The 16,504-nt window shown below is 34.4% G+C and overlaps 1 protein-coding gene across 6 annotated transcripts in view; it reads right to left on the bottom strand.

The window, feature by feature from the left end:
* TNRC6C (trinucleotide repeat containing adaptor 6C) overlaps positions 1-16,504 on the bottom strand; it is a 161,059-nt gene continuing 144,555 nt past the window's right edge. For 4 of the 6 annotated variants that reach the window (XM_031965561.1, XM_031965564.1, XM_031965565.1 and 1 more), the window contains 5 exons: positions 8,663-8,779; positions 6,340-6,534; positions 5,487-5,557; positions 3,892-4,031; positions 2,640-3,000 (listed from right to left, as the gene is read on the bottom strand). In XM_031965561.1, the coding sequence (XP_031821421.1) occupies positions 2,640-3,000; positions 3,892-4,031; positions 5,487-5,557; positions 6,340-6,534; positions 8,663-8,779 (884 nt within the window). Of the gene's footprint in view, positions 3,001-3,891; positions 4,032-5,486; positions 5,558-6,339; positions 6,535-8,662; positions 8,780-16,504 lie in introns of all 6 variants that reach the window. The other 2 variants (XM_031965560.1, XM_031965562.1) reach the window with 2 other exon arrangements.

Genomic DNA, 16,504 nt, shown 5'->3' with positions numbered 1-16,504 from the left:
GCCAAGAAAAAAATTGCAATTTATTAAGTATCAATGAAGCTTCGTACTTTTGAAAGCAACTTTCGGTGCATGTTCTTTAACAATCACATTCTATGAGGAAAAAAACATTAAGAGCCACAAACTTTTCTTTTAAATCTCAGAGTTACAGACATCTTTAATGCAAAATAAAAGACAAAAATTAAACACAGATTATTTTACTTCCATCCCCAATTTATAATATCACTTGTTTTTCTACAACTCAATGCTAGACTTCAGCATGGAAAATTGTATGTATATAAGCACACACACATATATTTGATATACATATTCAGCTATATAGATCAAATATATAGAATGTATGTAATGGCAATGAGATGCAATTACTCTGAGGAAGTTTTATTTAGCTAAATACACTACTAAAACTTGAGGAAAAAAGTATTGAACCCAGTTTGTGCATAGTTCATGATCCTCTATAAAACCAGCTTTTGTTGATTTGCCATCTTTCAGGATCCTCTTTTTTTTTTTTTTTTTTTTTTGATAAAACCATTAAAAAGTTAATTAAAAAAAAATGTAATGCACAAGTTTCCTGATCCAAGCAGGCAGGGAGCACAATGTTCATATATATTTTTAAAAACATACTTGAAAGTATGCTATTCCATTGTCTTTCTTCCTTTCAAAACAATCAAAACATTGATCATTTTTAAACATAAAGCAATTTTTTTTTTAATATATAAAGCACTCTTCAAACATCTATTTCTTTTGAGTCCATTATTTGGTAAATATGTAACTGCTACACATTAGATTAGGTATTTTTTTGTGTCTCTTTTTTGTTGTTGTTGTTTTTTTTTTTTTTTTAAATAATATCTTCAGTGCTAGGAGTTGGGTTTAAAAATACATGAAATGGTGTGGAGTTGCTCCTCGGGAAACCCGGCTTTCCTGAGACCTCTTCCACCATGTGCAAGATAGTGACCACAAAGTTTTCGCCACTTTGACGAAGAGGAAGAAAAAAAATAACAAAAAGTACACAACAATGGCCAAAGAAAGGATAATATAACAACACTGTTCAATCCCAGAGCTCTGAAGTAGCATATCTTCATTCTGAAAATAGGTTTCTTTAGTGATGGAAGTCTTTTTTTTTTTTTTATTCCTTTTAAAATTTTATTTTAAAGTTTGAATGAGAAAAAAAAGTCTGTAAACAGGTGGGAGCCAAATGATTGACTCCTCTAAAAGCAGTCTAAACCTATGTCCCAAGTGCTTGTTTCTGTTCCAGCTTGCAGGGAACCATCCATTCTTTACAAGTATCTATGGCCACAGTTCAAAAAGTTTTTTTTTTTTTTTTTTTTTAAATCTTTATATCCCGAATGGAAAAATGGTGCAATACTCCGGTAATAATTTTCTTGCATTAGTCCATAATAAAAAGCTGCTAAAGGTAGGTATACATATTATTCTCCAGAGATACACAATGTAATTTAAACGCAACAACAGAGTCCTTGAGTAAACATTTACACATGAATTGTCGCTGACCCATCCTATTAATTTTTTTTCAAACTTATAGGATTAGCTATGGGAAGGGTTGCTGACACTCAGTGCAAAGTTAGAAGCTAACAACAATTAAAACGTTTGACCAATGAGGAAAAAAAAGCATATACTGAGTAAAAGGGAAAAACCCCACATTGTTAAATCATTCACACTTTCTCACATACACATATATGTGCATATACAAGCACTCTCACACGTGCACATGTGTGCGTGCCTGCACACACACACACACACACACACACACACACACACACACACACTTCTGTTCCAACATACACAATAGTATATGAAATTAGAAATTTTTTCCTAGAGCCTGTTTCTGTATATTGATGTCAACCTGGAAGTGTAAAATTAGACTTAGAAAGTGTTCACATTTCATTATTGGCCTGCTGGATTCAAGTATTTGCATGTTTGATATGTTTTTTTTTTTTTTTTTAACTTTTTCTATTTTGGGGGTTTTAAAAAATGACATGGAAAAATAACCAAACAAGGGAAATGTGCATAGGCGGATCCCTGGGAGCAGAGAAAGAAAACTCCCCCTACCCCACCACGCCCTCCTCCATTTAACCTGTACTTTACAGTCATAAGTCACCATTTGTTGCATGACTTAACTGTACCAATGATATAACCATGCTTTATGTCCTTCAGGTGACTGGGTCCGCCTCTGGTAATGTGCATAATAGTCACAGGCTCATTTTAAATAGGCTTTCACTTCTCCCTCCCACCCCCTCCCCACCTTGATAAAATAACCCTTTCCAGCCCACAATCTGAAAAGTGCCCTTCATGATAGAACTATTCTAAGCAGCTTTTATACTTAAAAAAATAAAAATACAAAACACAAACATACCATATAAACATAAGACAACATAAAACAAAGAGCCATGGAAAAAACAACCTGTCATTAGCATGTGAAACTGACCAAAGGTAGCCCATACTGTTTTCGTAACAGTTCACAAGGACTTTGGGAGAGTTTCATAGTCAATGTTGGACAGAGGTACTAAAAAAGGGCTGCCAGTCTGATCTATTAAAGCTGGATTCTCTGTAAAGCCCTGGACTGGAAAGGGTTATCCTTTTTTCTTTAGTGCTGATGATTGTTATTTCCATTTCATTGATCTGTTTTCCTAGATACTCTCCCCACTGAGAAGGTCACCAGGAAGCAGAGTATTTAAAGGTGTAGGGCTTCCAATAACTCTGCCATCATCGGTGCTTGGCGGGCCCCAAAGGCTGCTGGAGTATTGAGGAACGCCACCCCAAAGCAGATCACTGCTTCCTTTGCTTCCCAGGCAGGGGGTGTTCCAATGGCCTGCATCATTTCGCACCAATCCATGAGAACTGCTTGTGGAGCCCATACGAGTCTGATTGGTTCCAGTGTTGGACTGCCAACTGGAGGTGGGTGGCAGTGGTTGGCCTTGTGCTAAGAAACGGTTTACTTCTTCTTCACCAGCAAACTCAGCCAGTATGGTAGTGTTTCCTAAGACACACCTAGAATAAATAAGTATCACAGGATAAAGTAATGAGATAACCACTCCATTTCTCAAGGCACATTTTGATTTTCAATTAAGTAGCTATGAAATTTAGTGTAACTCCCTTTTACAAATGAAGAAACAAAGGACCAAAAAAGGGAAAGGACGTTGTTCACACACAGCTAATTTATAGTAGAACTGAGACTAAAACTGATCTCTTCTCTGTAAGTGGGTATTTAACAATGTCTCCACTTACATCATGCTACCTTCCTTGGGATCATTTTTTTTTTTTTCTGGGAAAAATAGTAGACAAAGGATTATGGTATAATATCACATACTAATATTTATATATCTTCCTGGTAATTTATCTCTCCTACTCTCCAAACATGGAATATACATTAACTATACCCTTCCTCTTAGTAAATATCTTTCTTTGATAAGTACATCAACTTTTTCAGTTCACAAGACTAGAGGACTATTTAGGAAAGGCATAATTTACATGCTGTGCTTTGCCATTTAAGATCAAGACACTTTATAATCTCAACTCAAAATTCTAGATCTAATTAGTGACATTGAACAAGGGTTATTATTACTTCCAATATTTAAAAAAGTTCACACATTTCTAAATTAGGAAAAGGTTGTACTGTTAAAAGCACCATAGGCAAAGCATTTAGAATATTTCAGTTACAGATAAATAGGAAAAGGTATATTTTAATTTTATGAATGGGAAAGAAAGTTTCTTTCTTTAGGAAGATTTTTTTCAAATGAGTGCCAAACCATGCCCAAACAGGAAGCACAGCAACTTAAAACTAGAAAAAAGAAAATGAATGTGGCACAGACTACATTTGGTATTGTTTAAAAAACCCAGATACTGTTCCACACTGACAAAAAATTTAGAAAAGAAACATACATATGCAGAGACTTTTGAGCTTTGGCAGCTTCTTCCTTGGAACTGTATCGGACCACAGCATTTCCTTGAGTCAGGTTCAAGTGGAATGTAATTAAAGGACCATGTTGCAAACACAATGTCCTCAGTGTAGAACCATCAATCTAATTAAGGAAAACAGATCAGGGTTATTCTATTATTATCTGTCATTTTTCTTTGTAACTAATTACTTATTTTGTATCACAGTCATTTCTGCAAGTAATCATATACCCCCTAATGACTCTTCCTTTATTTTCTTTAGATTTTAAAAATTAATTCTGAACTCAATAAACATCAATAAATTGAATATTTTCACTTAAAAATATGACACAAAGGAGAGTAGTAAAAGAGCCTTTTCATGTAAAGAAAAATGAGTTAAGCAAAAATTTGATAAAATTATATAAAATCAGAATACATCAGAGCACATAAATTCAAGATTACAATCTCAATTACCCTTCCTAAAAAATAATCTTGATCTAATGCACTGTATCTAATGGAATTTTGTAGTGCCAGTGTCATTTTATAGATTCTCTATGGATGAATTTTTAAAACTATATTTTACTAACTAAAACAAACACAGAAAAAGAATAGGATTTAGATCTAGACATTATGGATCATTTAAAGTCTAAATCCCCTAATTTGTATATATGGGAACAGATATTCAAGGAAGGGTAAGTGACTTGTCCAAAGTTAGTTATCAAGCAACAAAGATGGTATTAAAACTTAGATTGAGTGTTCATTTTCTCTTATAGGCTTGTTTATAAAACATACTATGCCAAATTTATACTTCAGAGTATCTAATAGCATTATAATCCTGGGTTACTGACAAGAGAAAAGAGAGAAGGTACCTATGTGTAGGGAATGGTGTTACAATGTCAGAATAATTTGATTAGTGAATTCAGTTGATATCTTCACTCTAAATAGATTAATAATTAACTTGACTAAAATTTTCCCAATTATATGTAGACAATTTCTTGCAGTTTACCACACTCGTGTTACAATTACTGATGACACTCAATCTACATTAGTCCACTGCAGTTCAGGACTTCCAAGCTCAAGCAATTTACCAGCCTTAGATTCTCTGCTATCAAAGACGACAAGCCTGTGCCATCACACCCAATATTTTAAAATTTCATTTTATAGACTTGTGATTTCATTGGCATAAAGAAATCCTAGATGAGGAAGCTCCTTCTCTCAGAACAAGTCATTATCTTCTCTGAAAGTTGTAATCTTAGAGAGTTAGCTGAAGCAATGACTTGCCCTAGGTTACACGGCCACTATGAGTGAGGGGCAGGACTTGAACTCAGTTCATTCTGGCTCTAAGACCAGCTCTTGAACCACTATTTTATGCAGCCTCTTTCTCTCACAAATGTATAATGGCATGTGTTTACTTCTGAGTATCTTTCTGAGCTCAACCTTGAGAGTCTATGTTGCATTACTAGTCTCTCTCTACATCTGCTTGTTCCCATGCACTAAAGAAGGGGATCTCCTTGGCTAAGGGGACTAGCGGGCCAGCTTTGCTCAGCAACAGAACACTCACTGATGTTCCTGCACTGCCATCCATGGTGCATTCTGCCTACCTGGGGCGTGAGGTTACGGAGTACCAGCCAGCTGCTCGTTCTTCCTGAACTGTCAGTGCTCCAGGCAGAACCTGCACAATGACCCCCACCCCCCCACCCCCCGATGGGGAAAACATTGTTAGAAAGGAGGGCAATGGGACATGTTCATTCTTGTTTCTACCTTTACTCAAAATTTATGGCAACACAAACCATGCTACAAAATACCATGTATTTTGGTATTTAGTATTTAAAACAGAAGTCTTCTTCCAAATCCTCAGGGAAATATAAAACATTTTATAAAGCCTCAAACGTTTTAAGCAATTGTTCTCTACATACATACATACATATATATATGTGTATATATATATGATTTTTGCTCCATTCTACTGCATACAAAGGTTGTCCTGTAAAGTTGTGCATGCAATACTCATCGAGATCTTTGCTGAAGGAAGATATTATAAATGATTATGCAATGCCAGATTTTTTGTGACTAATCTTGACACAGAGCTAATAACAATTGCATCCTGAGATAAGGGTAGCTTAGGCTAAAAACTTTTAAGTCCCTGTCATCATGCCCCCTATGACCCATGGCTTCTAAATCTCAGTGTGGCTTTGGAGGGTCTCTAAGATACAGCTTGTGATTCTGTGGTGGTTTACTAGAAACTGAAATCTTTGAATTGGTTTGGAATCCAAAAGTGGAGGTTGTAGAATCCTCACAAAAATGCATTGTAGAGACCATGGTGAAAGGATAGAAAAAAAGTTAACAATGATTGGCCTCTGGAGGATGCTGAAATATCCTACTCTAAGAACCACTTTAGTAAATGAGCACTAACACCCTTCCCACTTGTATTAAGAGACAAGATTCATGGCATACCAGAGGAGTAAGAACTGGTCCAGCCAAGTGGACTGGTACCCCAGGTAGAAGAGGGCTTGGTGTTTGTTAAGCCTGGAGGAGGTCTAGTAGGTGCAGTAGTGTTTCTGGGTACCTTCCACAGTTCATGAGACAGAGAGGATTGTGTGTGAGAAACTGGGCTGGAGGACCATGTAGATTTAATGTCTGACAGTTTACCTATAAAATCAGAGACATAAAACTTGCATACATACATATGAATAAAATATAATTTTTAAATCCTAAAAAGTTGTTTTGATAAGGTGAAAAAAAGATATTTCATTAATATGTCAATGTCTGGAGTTTTGAAATAAACGAAAATCACAATAAGTAGATGCAATATTTTGTAACACATCTTGAACTTTAACGTAATTATGAATACTGTCATTTTAATTTCTATTTATGGACAGTCATAAGCAATAAGGTGCCTGTGGAAACTAAGAAAACTGTTACAGCCTATAACAACTGTAAATTTATTAGTTTGCTGAGTTGCCCAACCAATTCATAATTTATTATCATGAAAAATCATCAAACTGTTTAATTTCTAGTAACATATATCCAATAAATCAACCTGAAAAGAAGCAAACACATAAATTCCTTTGCAAGGTAGTTTTTTAAAAAAAATTATCAATTACCTTTAAGGAAATATCCTGTGGGCCATGATCTGTCATTTGTTTAACAGCCACATATTTAAAATGCTTTTAATATTATTATGTCACATAAAGCTATTTTTAAAAACCTATTATCAGTTATCTTATGAAATAAAAATTAGGAAATGTGAGATAGTTTTTAATTAAGATCACAACAGGGATCATGACAAAACCTCTCCTGTCCGAATGGTTCAACTCTAGAATGGAAGAGAAAACAATAACAGATGATTGCCAGTATCATTAAGCATTCATTCTGCACTATATTTACTTATATAAAAAAGCACATGCACATACACACATACACATTAAATTTATGTAATAATACTGCTACTTCACTCAATGAACAAATACAATACAGAAAAGCAAAGAAAACTGAAAAAAAAAAAAGCTGTCTCAACAAAGAAAACATACCAAATATGACTGTGGATAAAGCATTATTTTTAAAAAAGATATTTTGTGAATTCTTTAAACATTTATTAAATGTTATAACTGAATAAAACTATCAGATATTTGTTATTTTAAAAGCAGTATAGTTAAGATGTATAAAGAGCTTTAAGGTGCACAAACACTTTACATTTTTCATCTTCTTGGATCCTCAGAATATCCCTGGGAGAGAGGCGTCTTTATTATTTTCCATTTTAACAGATGGAGAAACTGAGGGTCAGAGAATTTAAGTGATCCAGGGTCACACAGTATCTGAGGTAGAACTTGAATCCAGATCTTTCTGCCTGCATTTCTCTCTTTATAATACCATATCCACTATAACACCTCACTGCTTAAATTTAACTCCTTTCTTTACTAAGTGACTGGTATTAAGAGACATTCCTGTGTTCATCTATTTCCCCCCTTTCAAAATGAATAAAAAGGCTCAATTGGGAATAAGAAAATTTGGACAGAAAGTAGCAATCCCTCCTCACTATTCTATTTATTAAATTTGACTAGAGAAGAGAGGGAAAAGGGAATAAGTGTACACACACACACACACAAACACGTACCCGGCACTGTGCTCTACACTTTACAAATATTGTCTCATTTGCCCCTCACACTATCCCTAGGAGGTGGAGGTTATTATCCCCATTTATCAGCTGAGGAAACTGAGGCAAACAAGTTAAATGACTTGACCAGAATCACACAGAAAGAAAGTGTTTGGTGTTGCATTTGAACTTAGGTCTCCAGACGCCATACCTACTCACTGTGCCATCCAGCTGATTATATAATATGTTCAAATTTTAAATCTTATGTATCTGCTGATCATTTTCCATTTTCCTGACTTAAAATTGTCAGTTTTGACAACATATCTCACTAAAAGGTATTGTCTATTTACAAAACTCTGGATTCTAAAATAATAGGGAAGTATTTTAGCAAATATATATTGATATAACAGAAAACGTATTGTACTTTTAGTGTTGAGAGCAAACATAGGGATTTGCTAAACTACTATCTTTCCTTGATTTCTTATGTGAAATTTAAGTGGCATTCCACTTTTGGGAGAAATTCTTTTTTATAATCAGCCATATGCAACATGGGTACTAATCAAAGTCACACCTATTCAGAGAACCAGCAGAAAGATCAAAAGAACCTACCTGAGGAGGCCTTTGAAGATTTTTATTCAGGAGGTACAAAAATTCTAAATGGAAGTAGAAAGTCCATTTTCATACCTGTAACACTAGGTGCAGATGCAATGCTGCTGAAAGAGCTACTATAGCCAGAGGCACTAAGAGGCCAGGCACTCGATGAAGGCAGCGTGGCATTCTGAGATGATGTTGGAGATGACCCTGCAGAACCAGCAAAAAGTAACTAAGAAAGCTGGGCAAAATGTTTATTGTATCACGTACCCTACATTCAGCAAATGGGAATATAAGCCAGGAAAAGAATTTTTTTTTTTTTTCGATCGCTTTTCTGAATTCAATTGGGGACATGGTCAGGGATATTCTTTAAGTTGAGTTCTATTCCTTCCATCCAGATCTGTTCTTAGCAAGCAGGCAATTACTCCAAGGATTTACAATTTGTCTTGAGTAAATTTTGAGGCAAGGACTATTAGAATTTTATAACTCCTAAATAAGACAGATTAAAAAAAAAAAACAACTTTGTATCAGTCCCTTTTCCATACAAGACAACAGTTTTTCCATATTAAGTTTCTATCCCAAAACACCATTTTTATGTTCTTCCTTATAAAACATTTCTATTTCTCCCAGGACTTAACACGGCCTCCATCTTTACTACTGAAAAGAAGATCTGTTTCAGTGTCTAAAATAATTAGGCAAATTATTAAATCTATGTGTTTTTGTCAGTTTAGCCTGTAGGAAATAGTAAAGGCTTTTTTTCTTTCTTACCTTATCCTGATTTCTAAAAAAAAAAGGAGATAACCCTACTTGAGTTGTTTTTATTTTTACTTTTAAGTACCACAATGAAGCACATATGGAATAAGACATCAAAGAGAAGACTGAAAAGTTTTATAAAAATCTATAACAGTTCTTTGCCCTACATGCAAGCATAGTGAAGTTTTTTTTTTTTTTTTTAAGAAGCCTTAATTTCTTAACCAAATAAAAAATTTTTATTTTATACTTTTCTCAAAAGGATAAGGGCATATAAAATACTCAAAACTGACTGGTTTAATTGTAAAATTCATAAAGGGAAAGGGTATTCTTGAACAAAGTAAGGGCAGGTTGGAATCAAATTTTGGAGGGTCTTGATAGCCTGGCTAAAGAATTTATATTTTACTGGGTGACTAATGGGGAGGAACTGAGCTTTTGAGCTTGGAATTGACATAAAGGACCTTTAACCAAAAACCCTGTTCTGATAGCATTGTGAAAAAACAGGAAACAGGGCCTACAGGAAAAAAGAAATAAGTGGAAATAAAAGAGTATACTAGTTAGTAGGGAGACACAAAATAAAATCGTGTTAGTATAATTAATATGATTTCATTCAGTCTCAAATTATCTGTGAAGGTGAAAAGCAATAACTATGACTTAACAAACTTTTGTTTTGCAATAACTCCATTTCAGGATTCCCAAAATATGGAAAAGTTAATTGTTTTGTATAATCTTTTCATTTCTCTCAGGGATCTACAGTAGGTTCCTGAAGTATAATGAAACAAACTCAGGGTAAGCAAGTAAGTGTTCACACTGATATTTGCTTAGTATTAGCAACTACATTATTATCATATGCCTGGATCTTTTCTTTTTGGGGGGAAGGACATTAAAAATTCCTAAATGGAAATATTTGAAAATATTTCCATCCTCTAATATAAGGAAATCAATAATGCTATTAAAAATATAATTGGAAAATACTTTTCAGTACTATTCAATGTAATATTAATGATATCTTTATGAATTTCAAAAATAGAAAAAAAAAAAAGACCAATTAGACTACTCAATAGAATAAAGTAAATTCAAGAATAAATTGATATTTGCCCTAATATCCACACTTCTGATTTCATTTTATCAGGTACAAATTAAGTTAAAAAAAAAGGCTGTTGGGGCCTTAGAAATTATTCAATCTAAGCCTAGAGAAATTTAGTGACTTGGCTAAAATCATAATTAGTGGCAGAAATGAAGGTATGACAGATCTAATGCGATGTTGCTCATTCATAAATGCTTTAGATACACACTAGAACACACACATTGGGAAAAGATTGATTTTTTTTAGAAAAAAAATTGAATCCCTAGACACATTTCTCTAAGTTGCCATACAACTGACTGTCATTTGTCATGAACTAAGGCACAGCATTACTTGCTTGCAATTTAGCCAAACTTCTAGAGGCACTGCTCCACTCTTAATACAACCAGGATTTACTCTGTAAGTGTCAAGACCTAGTGCAAGGGTATTAAACCTGGGAATAAATTTCAGGGGCAGTCAGTGAACTTGGATGGGAGAAAAATTTGATCTATTCTCCATTAATCTCTCTCTAGCTGAAATTGAACATTTCCTTCAATTATTTAAAAAAATAATTAAAATTCTGAGGGGTTTATAGGTTTTGCCCAATTTCTTAGGGGTCCATGACACATACAAAAGGTTAAGATCCTCTGATCTAGAGACATAACACAGAATATTCTAATCAACTCTGGGGATCAGTGGACCTCTCACCATCCATTACTGGCATACCCCTCTTTTTCTCCCCCACATGCTAAAGAACAAAGATCTGCCTGCATTTTTCATGTGCTCTCTTCTACTGCATCATCATCATCATCATCATCATCATCATCATCACTATAGTGTCTTAGATATTGTACTTTACATTTTAACTCAATTTACTCTCACAATCATTCCAAGAAGTAGATGCTATTTTACAGATGAGGAAACTCAGGTAACACAGAGGCTCGATAATTTGCCCAGCTCACTGGGTCACTGAAAGTTTCTGAGCAGTGGAGCAGCGTGACCACATCTGAGACTCTCCCTCCCCCCTCACCAAAATCTGTCTGAAGTCATGTGGAGGATGAGCTAGAAAATGGAGAACCTGGTGGTAGAGGGACCAGGTGTGAGGCCATAAAGTTCTCAGAGAGGCTTGTGAGTCGGTGAGATTCCATTTTCTCTTGGCTTTGAAATTCATATGCTAAAAATGAAGGTAGCCTAGCTGTACCAGATCTAAAACTATATTATAAAGCAGTGGTCATCAAAACCATTTGGTACTGGCTAAGAAACAGAGTAGTTGATCAGTGAATAGGTTAGGTTCACAGAACAAAATAGCCAATGACTCTAACAACCTAGTATTTGACAAACTGAAAAAGGTCCTACCTTTTGGGATAAGAATTCACTATTTGACAATAACTGCTGGGAAAATTGGAAACTAGTATGGCAGAAAGTAGGCATAGACCCACACCTAACACCATATACCAAGATAAAGTTGAAATGGGTTCATGATCTACACATAAAGAATAATACAAAACAAATTAGAACATAGGATAATTTACCTCTCAGATTTGTGGAGGAGGAAGGAATTTGTGACCCAAGGATCATTATTTATCATAAAATAGATTATTTAGATTATATTAAGTTAAAAAGTTTTTGTACAAACAAAACTAATGCAGACAAAATTAGAAGGGAAGCAATAAACTGGAAAAAACATTTTTACATCCAAAGGATCTGATAAAGGCCTCATTTCTAAAATATATAGAAAATTGACTCAAATTTATAATAGTTCAAGCCATTCTCTAATTGATAAATGGTTAAAGGATACGAACAGACAATTTTCAGATAAAGAAATTTTAACTATTTGTAGCCACTATTGACCAGAGAAATGCAAATTAAAACAACTCTGAGATACCACTACATACCTGTCAGATTAGCTAAGATGACAGGAAAAGATAATGACGAATGTTGGAGGGGATGTGGGAAAATTGAGATACTGATATATTGTTGGTGGAACTGTGAATGGATCCAACCATTCTGGGAAGCAGTTTGGAAGTATGCTCAAAAAATTATTAAACTATGCATTTGATACAGTAGTGTTTCTACTGGATTTATATCCCAAAAAAGATCTTAAAGGAAGGAAAAGGATCCACATGTGCAAAAATGTTTATGGCATCCCTCTTTGTAATGGCAAGAAAGTGGAAAATGAATGGATGCCTATCAAGTGGAGAATGGCTGAATAAATTATGGCATATGAATGCTATGGAATACTATTGCTCTGTAAGAAACGACCAGCAGGATGATTTCAGAGAGGCTTGGAAAGACCTACATGAACTGATGCAAAATGAAATGAACAGAACCAGGAGATCATTATACACGGCAACAATAAGACTATAAGACAATCAATTCTGATGGACGTGGCTCTCTTCAACATTGAGATGATTCAAACCAATTCTACTTGTGCAGTGATGAAAAGAACCATCTACATCCAGAGAGAGAACCATGGGAACAGAGTGTGGAACACAACATAGCATTCTCACTCTCTCTATTGTTATGTTGCTTACATTTTTACCCCTCAGTTTTTCTTTTTCTTTCTTCTCGATTTGATTTTTCTTGAGCAACAAGATAACTGTATAAATCTGTATACATATATTAGATCTAACATGTATTTCAACATATTTAACATGTATTGGATTACCTGCCAGATAGGGAAGGGGGTGGGGGGAAGAAGGGGAAAATTTGCAGCAAAAGGATCATGCAAGGATCAATGTTGGAAAAATTACCGATGCATATGCTTTGTAAATAAAAACCTTTAATAAAAAAGTTAAAAAAAATTTATATGCTTAGACCCTAGAGTACTTAGATAGTACTTACATCTGGTGTCCCTTTTCCTATCCATTATGACAAGTTTCTTCCCAAGTTTGTTGAATTTCCTGTAAATGTTACTTTGGCAGTCAGTTCTTTCTCAATGATCACAATCAAGATGAAAAGAGCAGTTTCCTTTTTTGTTTCCATTTGAAGAGTAAAATTACTATCAACAAAAATTCAATATCTCAAGTGTTCTGCCTTCAGGAAAACAAAAAAAGTTCCTGCAGATGACTAAAGCTGAAGTCCCCTAATTGTTTTTATCAGTCTCTGTAGTCAAAAGCTGTTGTCTATGATTTTATTCTTACCTAAATCTCTACCACTTTTTCCTGATTCTACTGGATTTCCAGAAGAACTTATATTCTTTTTAAAAAAAAATAATAGCTTTTAATTTTCAAAATATATGCAAAGCTAGTTTTCAACATTCACCCTTGCAAAACTTTGTAAGGAACCTATCTATATTCTTGATGTAATACACTTTTTCCCTTTTCTCTAACCTGTTGTTTTTGAATTTTAATTCCCCACTATATTTCTGAAATCTACTATCTAATTATGAAATAGAAGTGACTTTGAAATTTCAAAAGCTGTATTTTTCTAAAGTAATAAAATTGTTGATGGACGTTAATGTTGCATCCCACAACCAATCTTAGCTATTCAGTAGTTATTTATGAAAATTTTAGTACATGCAATAACTGGGATATATACATACAAAAAGGGTTGTCCTTGTCTTTTAGGAGTTTATATTCTACATGGAGTGAGGGGCAGAATACATCATGTAAATATACAGTTACGTATGTGATAATTTCAGGTAGGCTAGATCACCAACATAAGGGACTCAGGATAGGATTCCTATAGAAAGTAATACCTGAGCCTTCAAGGAAACTTAAAGAGTTCTAAGAAGAGGGAGTATATACATAAGCATGGGAGGTGGAAATAGAATATCAAGTAGGGAATAAAAAGCATAACAATTTGATTGGAAAGGAGAGCATATGAAGGAGTAATGTGAAATAAACCTAGCTGCAGGATGATAAAATTCCTTAGTTATCACAACTTCCAAATCTTACAGGGGTTGAAATATATACTGGTGGGAAGAAATACTTCACTGGTAAAACTAGATCATATCTCATGTCTTCAAAGAGACTAGTTTCATTCTTTAGGGGATGAACTTAGAATAAATTATTCAGCTCCATCACTCCATCTTTTCTTTTGTTTTATATTCGTTCTACTCTCCAACTTTACATCACAAAATCTTTCAATATTTTTCTTGAAGCATTTCATTCATTCTTTCAAAGCACATTTAATTCTCCTTGAAAATCAAGAGAATGGAAAATATTCTTTCAAGTCCTTTCATCTTTTTTTAGCAGAATGATCAAATTCATTTCATACCAAGACTTTAATTGGTGCTAGAAGAAACAAATATAAGCATGATCTCTATAGGCCCTGGGAAAATTCTTTTCCTCCAAATTTGCTGAAAACAGAGCCTCAGGGTTTCTGTTGCTTTTGCAGATGTCATTTTCACCATGACAAACTGTGCCTCCTACACAAGGTTCATGGACACTTTTCTAGCTTTTTTCCCCTTCAAAAGTGTTGTTTGCTCAGATGTGTTTGACATGCAACTAGTACTTAACATGTTAATGTCATCAGAGGCCAAATTCTACTATCTTCTGCAAGAAAATTTAATAAAGAATTTAAACTTCCAGTTACTTCTTTGTTATAAGTCATGCCTCTTCATGGAACTGAGATCTTATTTTTGCTTTAAAGAGCTAAATGAGATACTGAGTAATACTGAATAATATTGAGCCTAAATACATATATATTTATCAATTATAAAATAACTTCCCAGCACATTTTCTAACACCAGGCTTTGGCCTAGTTCCAGAATCAAAATTAAAAAAAGGACAAAGGAAACAATCTCAATCCTGTCATTTGGATAGTTGAGTTATCCAAGACAGAAAACTTTAAAAACTTTTTCTTAAACTGCAGTCAAGAGACTTTATCTTGTTTTTGTCATACCACTACTTTCTCATAATGGTGGACAATATGTATCTTATGGATAAGAACTGATATGGACTATACCTGCGATTTCATGGGTGTACCAAACTTATAATTAAAAAAAAACCCCTCTCCCAAAGCAAGTCTACTAATATACCTTCTCTTTCTTTCAAGAGTTGCCAAGAGAACTGAGAGATTAAGAGACTTAACTAGGGTCACAGAACCAGTTTTGTTTTAGAGGCAGTATATTATCTCAAACTTTCTTGATTTCAAAACTGGCTCTTTATCTCTTACTCCATTCTTCTTCTTCTTTTTGGTTCCTGCTTATAATTTTTTCCATCCTCTCTGACATGGACATGGAGAATAGCCATTTTTTTTCATAAAAATGTCATAACTGATTAGATTCCTTCAAATTAAAATCTCAATTTTTCTAGGCCATTTAAAAATATCCTGTTTCCCTTCCCTTTATTTTTGTTACTTCTTTGAACCCTGATTTTCTATATCCTTCTAAAAGTATGGTCACCAAAATTGGATACTATCTATACACATTAAGAAGTCCCTTTAATCTCACAGGACAGAAAGTAAACTTATTGGTGTCTGCTGATCAATCTTTATAATCTCTACTATTTGTTGGCTTTTTATGTGACTAATATATTTTTAACTCATATTAAGCTTATCAGATATATAAAAAAGTATTTGCTGTTGTGTGTGGTTGGGACTAATTAGGAACAGTTTGGGGAAACAGTCTAGTATACCCTGACTGTCCTTCCTCAAAGCTATCTGAACTTCTCTTTTACTGATACAACCTGATGGGCAGAGACCTGAAAGAGGTATCCCCTGCTGAAGGCACACTACTACATTGATGACATAATGTTGCCCAGGTTATATGAATCTGTGATTTAGGACCTGGATTGAATGGTGACACATATTAGGGACAAGGGTAGGAAATTAAACTCAAGAAAATCTAGGATACAGCCCATTCGGTAAAGTTCTTGTGAATACAGCGTCAGAACAATTCAATAGTGCAGAATAACTGAAACTGGCTTCTCCACAATTCAAAAGTGAATCCAAGAAGCTTATTAGACATTTTGGATTTTAGAGAACTCGCATTACCTATTTGCATATCCTGATGGACTTCATTTACTAAGTCTTTTGCAAATCTGTTTCTTTTGAGTAGGATACAGAACAGGTTTCAGCTATAGAAGATCCAAAGAGTAGTCCCTGAAGTCATATAACCCTATGGAGTTCTTGTTTGAAGAATCCTACTTGATGGCAATCTTAAAGCTCTCAGTAAA

This window comes from Sarcophilus harrisii, chromosome 4 (assembly GCF_902635505.1).
Source record: "Sarcophilus harrisii chromosome 4, mSarHar1.11, whole genome shotgun sequence".
In the NCBI taxonomy this organism is placed as follows: Eukaryota; Metazoa; Chordata; class Mammalia; order Dasyuromorphia; family Dasyuridae; genus Sarcophilus; species Sarcophilus harrisii.
This window is presented reverse-complemented; position numbering and strand designations above follow the sequence as displayed.